General features: G+C 55.2%; 1 protein-coding gene across 1 annotated transcript in view; it reads right to left on the bottom strand.

Moving 5' to 3' along the window:
* The window catches only part of NECTIN2 (nectin cell adhesion molecule 2), a gene marked incomplete at its 5' end in the record, with an annotated part of 27,463 nt that overhangs the window by 15,454 nt on the left and 4,280 nt on the right, over nt 1-7,729 (bottom strand). The window contains 3 exons of the mRNA XM_008049274.2: nt 3,733-3,881; nt 4,495-4,612; nt 6,131-6,427. Of these exons, the coding sequence (XP_008047465.1) occupies nt 3,733-3,881; nt 4,495-4,612; nt 6,131-6,427 (564 nt within the window). The remainder of the gene's footprint in view (nt 1-3,732; nt 3,882-4,494; nt 4,613-6,130; nt 6,428-7,729) is intronic.

Raw genomic sequence — 7,729 nt, 5'->3', positions numbered from 1 at the left:
GAACCCGCGGGCTCAGGCAATCCTCTCACCTCAGCCTCCCAAAGGCGCGGGATTACAGGCTGAGCCACCGAGCCCAGTTCCCATTTTTATTAAAAAAAAAAAAAGTTTGCTGTGAGTGCTGGTGAGTAACATCTGGAAACCGCTTTGAGCTCGTATTGGGGCGCGTGTCTGTTTCTGGGGGTGGTGCTGGCATTTTTGGAGCTCAAGACTGAGTCTGTCCATGTGTCTGTGAGCCCAAAGTTCTCTGAGTATCCCTAAAGTAATTGATGTCCGTCCCATGGTGCAGCTCAGGGTCCAGGCCCCAGCCTCTCCTCCCTCAGACCCCATGTCTGCTCTGGTATGAACCCCAAACTGAGTCTCTGCGCCAGTGTCTGTGTGTACCTGGGAATGTGGATTTGTGGCTCAGTGCCCCTCTGACAGCGGGTCGAATGGGAGCTTTGTGTGTCCTCTCTGAGTGTGGTTGTCTGTTGGGACACTCACTTCCTGTCGCTTGGGCAGACCTGCCATTCCCGCGTGGAGTCCTTGCCCCCGACCCCTCCTCCCTGCAACTTGGGATGATGCTGACTGTGGGCGGGTCTGTGGCTACAACTGAGGCAGGTGGGGGGGCTGTGTGTCGGGATGTCTCTCCTCCAGGGTGTGACTGTGGACACCCACGGTCTATTTTCACTGATTGAATGAATATGTGGCTGGGTTGAAGCTGGAGGGGCGCCCTCTGCTGGTCAGCCCCGGGGCCTCTCCTGACCGTGTGTCTGTGCGTTTGGAGGGGTCTCCGTGCTTTTGAGGTGGTGTAATCCCCCAAGTGTGACTGTGTCTGTGTCCTGTGCGCTCCGACCTTGGAGGCGCCGGTTGAGCGCATGGCAGGGGACCAGCTTTTCGGGTATATCTGGGGCAGAGGCTTAGGGGTGTATTTCCAGCTGGGTGTCCGGCTGAGCGGGTGGGACTGTCCCTGCCAGGGTGTGCCTGAGGGCAGGGACAGCGGTTTCGATCACCATTGTATTCCCAACCTCAAGGAGAATTCCAGGCAGAGGGGAACACATATTTGTTGAGTGAGAATCTCCATAACGGGGTTTCTGGACAACATGCTCCTCCCAGAATGTCTTGAAGTCCCTTTTGTTTTGTTTTGTTTTGTTTTTGAGTCAGAGTCTCACTCTGTTGCTCAGGCCGGAGTGTGTAGCACAACCAGGGCTCACCACAGCCTCGACCTCCTGGGTTCAGGCGATCCTTCCACCTCAGCCTCCCGAGTAGCTGGGACTACTGGTGTGCACCACTATGATTGGCTAATTTTTTTATTTTCTGTGTAAAGATGAGGCTTCCCTACGTTGCCTAGGCTGGTCTCGAACTCCTGGCACAAGCAGTCCTCTGGCCTCAGCCTCCCAAAGTGCTGGGATCATAGGCATGAGCCACCATTTCTAGCTTTTTTTTTTTTGAGACAAACTCTTGCTCTGTCATCCTGGCCAGAGTGCAGTGGCGCAGTCATAGCTCACTACAACCTCGAATTCCTGGGCTCAAGCAGTTCTCCTGATTCGACCTCCCAAAGGGCTGGGATAACAGGTGTGAACCACCATGCCCGGTTGGAGTTTCCTGTTGAGTGTGTGTGTGTGAGATGGATGACTGATATTTCTAGGCATGCTGTCTCTCTGCTGAGATTCATGTCGTTCCTGGTGTGTCTCCTTCCATGTGTGCAAGTTTACGTGCATTGTCGGATACACTGAGAGGGCTAGCTGTCTCTCTGGATTTGTCATATGTGACAGTGTTTCTGAAAGAACTGTCCTAGCTCCCTGGCAGGTGTCAGGAGTCCTGAAGAGAAGTCTGTTTCCTTTGGGTGTCCCTGTAAACTTGTGTGTCATAAGCTATGTCTCAGGAAGAGGGCCTGCCTGCCTCTGTCCGTCTCTGGGTACATGTCTGCGTGATAAGGACAGCCCATGTGTGTGAGCCTGTCCCTCCATCTTTGGTCACTTTTTTTTTGAGTTGGAGTCTCACTCTGGTGCCCAGGCTGGAGTGCAGTGGCACACTCACCACCAACCCAGCGTCAACCTGCTGGGCTCCAGCGATCCTTCCACCTCAGCCTTCCAAGTAGCCAGAACTACAGGTGTGCGCTACCACACCAGCTATTTTTTCCCCCTCATATATTGTAGAGATGAGGTCTCGCTAAATTGCCCAGGCTGGTCTCGAACCCACAGGCTCAGGCAATCCACTCTCCTCGGCCTCCCAAGGTGCTGGGATTACAGGCTGAGTCACCGAGCCTGGCCAGTCACATTTCTGAAGGGGCTCTGCTACTGTGCCCCGGGGCCACTATTCCCACATGGTGCCTGCATGGACCGTCATGCTGAGAGGGTGTTTCTAAGAATGGCCCGCTCCAGGTATGTGTGGCATCCCATGGGTTCTGGTCTGGCGTCACCTGAATTGCTCAGTCTGTCTTGCCTGGTGCCACTGTTCTCCCCTGTGTGTGCCTTGGCGACAATAGGTCTGAGTGTATGTGGGACATTTCGGGCAAGTGTCTGGATTCTCTGCAGCAGAATCGCCCAGCACAGGGTGTATCTCTGTGGACGCTGGACCTGCCAGCTGGGGCTCAGACACGAGGGGTTTCTGGTCCCAGCTCTGGGGTCCGTGCCTCTGTCTCAGGTCACATGGCCCTGGGATGGTCCGTCTCTCCCTCTGGAGTTGTGGCTATACAGTGGTAATTTCCACTCGTTTCCATCGCCTGCCTGGCTCGACATTGCGCTTTTCCTGCCTGGCTCCATGCGTTGGGGACTGTCGGTATTTCTGAGTGGGGGTGGGAGCTGTTTGTTCCCATCTCTCTGACCTTTGTGAGCCTGACTGTCCCTCACAAGCTGAGTTCCAAGGAAGCACCCTGAATCTCTCCCTGAAGATCTTTTCCAGGTCTCTCTCTTTTTTTTTTTTTTTTTTTTGTGAGTCAGAGTCTCACTCTGCCACCTAGGCTGGAGTGCAGTGGCACGCTCACGGCCACGCAGCCTTGACCTGCTGGGCTCAGGCCATCCTTCTGCCTCAAGCCCTCCAAGCAGCTGGAACTCCAGGCATGTGCCACCACACTCAGGTAATTTTTTTGATTTATTGTAGAGAGAAGAGGTCTGGCCACGTTGCCCAGGCTGGTCTCGAAACCCTGGGCTCAGGCAATTCTCTCACCTCCGCCTCCCAAGGTGCTGGGATTACAGGTGTGAGCCGCCACATTTGGCTTTTTTTTTATTTAAAAAAATTTGGGGGGGGGGTTCAGGGGTCAGGATCTCACTCTGTCACCCAGGCTGGAGTGCAGTGGCATGATCACAGCTAACCACAACCTCTGCCTCTTGGTCCTCAGCCTCCTGAGTAGCTGGGACCACAGGCGTGAGCCACTACGCCCAGCTAATTTCTGGATTTTTTGTAGAGACAAGATCTCACTAGGTTGCGGCTGGTCTCCAACTCCTAGGCTCAAGTGATCCTCCTGCCTCAGCCTCCCAAAGTGCTGGGATTATAGATCTGAGACACTGGGCTTTACTTTCTAGGAAACCCCAAGCACCTGACCTCCTCTACCTGCGCCCTACCTGTCACCCTCAATCCAGATCCCTGAAAGCATGAAGAAAAGCCAAACCATGCTCATCTCCCATCAGCCAGGCGGGTCTGAATCCCTCCCCAGGTGGGCGACATGGCCTCCCCATGCAGTCCTCCAGCCCCGAAGCCGGGAACAACGAGGGAGCAGAGCAGGGTCTTCACATGCCGCTCCTGAGACCCGCTTACCTCGGACGAAGACAACTTGCTCGGCGTGGCCTGTGCCCACGGCATTGGTGACCGTACAGATGAAAGTGGTGTTGACCAGCCTGTCCACCGAGCGGATGATCAGCTGGGGTCCCTGGGCTACTGCTGAGGTGGGGAAGGTGCCCGATGTCCTGAAGGGGCGGGGAGTCAGGTAAGGGGGACGCCAGGCTCCACAGGGGAGCCCAGGTGTCATCCCTGATGACACTCTCGGGAGTCAGCTTACTCCCGGAGACCTCGAACTTCTGAACTGCAAGCTCCCTCCATCCTAGAGGACTTGGAGGTTCTGGATCATGGGACATGAGTCCAGGTTCCAGCCCCTCCTCCTTCAGACCCAGGAGTCCAGGTTCCAGTCCCTCCTCCCTCAGAACCAGGGATCCAGACCTCCAGCCCCTCTTCCCTCAGACCCAGGGATCCAGGCCCCGCCCCTCCTCCCTCACACCCAGGGGTCCAGGCCCCCAGCCCCTCCTCCCTCAGACCCAGGAGTCCAGGCCCCGCCCCACCTCCCTCAAACCCAGGGGCCCAGGCCCCGTCCCTCCTCCCTCAGACCCAGGGGTCCAGGCCCCCAACCCCTCATCCCTCAGACTCAGGGGTCCAGGCCCCCAACCCCTCCTCCCTCAGACTCAGGAATGCAGGTCCCAGCCCCTCTTCCCTCAGACCCAGGAGTCCAAGCCTCAGCCCCCTCCTCCCTCAGCCCCCAGCACCCCCTCCCCTAGTCCCAGGGGTCTGGGTTCACCCGGGACTCACGTGCTCCAGTCATAGCCCGTGGGCTCTGGGTTGCTGCGGACATTGCAGGTCAGGGTGGCCTCACCACGGCCAAGGAACCAGTTGTCATCATAGCCGGAAATGGACACCTCAGGGGGGTCTGGGAGAAACAGGGGACTGGCTCAGGGATGCGGAGATCCCAGAGGGGATGGATAGGTTAGCAGACAGACAGGAATCCTAAAGTCATGGTTGGTAGGGGGTACACTGGTCGGAACCGTCTAGGACAAATCAGTCCAGGCTGCGTATACTGAAGCCAGCGTAGACACTGTCCAGGGAAGCCACTGGGTAATTTTGTGGGAGTTATTGTCCCGTGCAGGTAATACCTGAGGAGCCACCACCCAAAATATATGTTTATTATTTATTATTATTTTGAGTCGGGGTCTCACTGTGCCACCCAGTGGCACCATCACAGCTCACCACAGCCTCGACCTCCTGGGCTCAGGTGATCCTTCTGCCTCAGCCTCCCGAGTAGCTGGGACTAGAGGTGTGCGCCACCCTGCCAGATTATTTTATTTTTTTAAAAGGTGAGATCTCACTATGTTGCCTAGACTGGTCTTGAACTCCTGGGCTCAAGCGATCCTCTGGCCTCGGCTATTTGACAGAGTCTCTTGGCACAGCATCAGGAGAGCCTCTATGGGTGATTAAGGGGTGTCGGTGTGGCCGTTTCTGGAAGAGCTAGCACCAAATGCATGGGAGGGGGCCAGAATCAACAGGTCCCAGGGGTGCCAGTGCCAATAATATTGGGGAACAGGGGTTGGTGTAGAGATCTGGGGAGAGTCAGGGTAAACAGTGTCCAGGGAAGCTGGTTAGACAGTGTGGGAAGGTGTACACCATGTTGGGTCGGACCCTGCAGTTAGGCAGGATAGATGATACAGACAGTCAGGGAACAGGGTCACCTGGGGTCCACAGGAGTCAGAAAGGACAATGCGGGGGCAGGGCAAGCCATCCGCTGGTAAATAGCTCTTTGCAAAAGGAAAAAAAGCCGGGTGCGGTGGCTCATGCCTATAATCCCAGCGCTTAGGGAGGCTGAGGTGAGAAGATTGCCTGAGCCTGCAGGTTCGAGACCAGCCTGGGCACCTTGGTGAGACCTCATCTCTATTAAAAAAAAAAAATTAGCTGGGCATAGTGGCGCATGCCTGTAGTTCCAGCTACTTGGAAGGCTGAGGCGAAAGGATCACCTGAGCCCAGCAGGTCGAGGCTATGGTGGCTGGGAGCGTGCCACTGCCCTCCAGCCTGGGTGACAGAATGAGACTCCAACTCAAAAAAACAAAAAAGGGAAAAAGAGCCCTGATTTGTGGTGCTTGCCAATTTCCTTGATGTGAGTATTCCCCCAAGGTTAAGTTCAATCCCGTGTAAACGTACAGTTGGCTCCTGCAAGTCCGTCCCAGCTTGCCACTGACGGGCACAAAGCAGGAGCCCAGTGAAGTCAGTGTAGATGATGGGGGGGCGTATGCAGATGTTACCCATCAAAGCCAGTGTAGACAGTGGCAGGAAAGCAGTGCAGAATTGACCCAAGGGAGTCAAAGCAGACAACATGCATGGACAGTGTAGACAGTACCCCAGAGAAGCCAGTGTAAGCAGTATGGGTGGCAGTAGGGTCACCTCCTGGCATACTCACAGCGCACGGAGAGGGTCACAGGTAGCAGAACTGGCTCCTTGAAGCTCTCGTGTTCCACTTTGCAGGTGACCTTAACACCATCTGCTCGACCCAAGGGTATCAAGGTGAAGCGGCTGGTGACGGTGACTGTGCCAGGCACAGGCCCTGACACCTGGGTCTCTTTCGCCTCCCCGTCCAGGGGGGAGAGCCAGGAGATTCGGGCAGGCGGGCGGCCCCCTGTGGAGACGCAGCGGGCCACGGGCACAGGGTCCAGGCTGAGTGTGACCTCTTGGGTCTCAGCATGGTTCTGTGGTTCGGCTGGGGAGAGGACCAGAGGGCATGTGTCACTCCTGGTCTGCAGTCACTCAACAAACACCCCAGCAGTGCAGCAGTGTACCCCAGCCCCAATTGCCTGGGTTCAGCTGCCTGGCTTCGGGCAAGTCATTTTGCAACCCTGTATCTCAGTTTTCCCTTTTGTAAACTGGGGATGATAAAAGTATTCACCCCATAGGACTGCTGCATGGTCTAAATAAGTAGATGCCTCCCAGCACATTGGGAGGCCGAGGTGAGAGGATTGCCTGAGCCCAGGAGTTTGAGACCAGCCTGGACAACATGGTAAGACCTTGTCTCTACAATAAATAAAAAAATTACTCGGGCGCGTTGGCTCCTGCCTGTAATCCCAGCACTTTGGGAGGCAGAAGCAAGAGAACTGCCTGAACCCAGGGGTTCAAGACCATCCTGGGCAACTTGGCGAGACCTCGTCTCCAAATAAATAAAAAAATTAGCTGAGTGTGGTGGCATGCACCTATAGTTCCAGCTACTTGCGAGGCTGAGGTGGAAGGATCGCCTGAACCCCGCAGGTTGAGGCTACGGTGGCCGAGAGCGTGTCACTGCACTCCAGCCTGGGCAAGAGTGAGACTTCAAAATTAGCTGGGGCGGTATGTGCCTGTGGTTCCAGCACTTGGAAGGCTGAGGCAGAAGCATCACTTGAGCCCAGAAGGTTGAGGATACCATGGCAGTGAGCGTGCCACTGAACTCCAGGCTGGGCAATACAGTGAGACTCTGACTGAAAACAAAAACAAAAACAAATAAACAAAAAACCCTCCAAAAAGTAAATGTGCGATGTGCTTAGGGAAGTGTCTAGTCCACACTGTCCTTGTTGACCATTCCCTTTTTCCTGCCAGAGATGCAGAGACAACGTCCAAAAGTCTGGAATTTATTTATTTACATATCTATTTATTTTTGTGAGTTGGGAGTCTCACTCTGTTGCCCAGGCTGGAGGGTAGTGGCACAACCATGGCTCATAGCAGCCTTGACCTCTAGCGTTCAGGCGATCCTTCCACCTCAGCCTCCCAAGTAGCTGGAACTACAAGCACGGGCCAACACGCCTGGCTAATATCTTGATTTTTCTATTGTAGAAGCAAGGCTTGCTATGTTGCCCTGGTTGATGTTGAACCCCTGGGCTCAGACAATCCTCTTGCCTCTGCCTCCCCAAATGCTGGGGTTACAGGTGTGAGCCGCCGTTCCTGGCTAGCCTGGGATTTAAAACCAAAAAAGTCGGCCGGGCTCGGTGGCTCAGCCTATAATCCCATGCTTTGGGAGGCCGAGGTGAGTGGATTG

The sequence above is a fragment of the Carlito syrichta genome, unplaced genomic scaffold (assembly GCF_000164805.1).
Source record: "Carlito syrichta isolate Samal-C Ts95f unplaced genomic scaffold, Tarsius_syrichta-2.0.1 Scaffold131215, whole genome shotgun sequence".
Taxonomy (NCBI): domain Eukaryota; kingdom Metazoa; phylum Chordata; class Mammalia; order Primates; family Tarsiidae; genus Carlito; species Carlito syrichta.
This window is presented reverse-complemented; position numbering and strand designations above follow the sequence as displayed.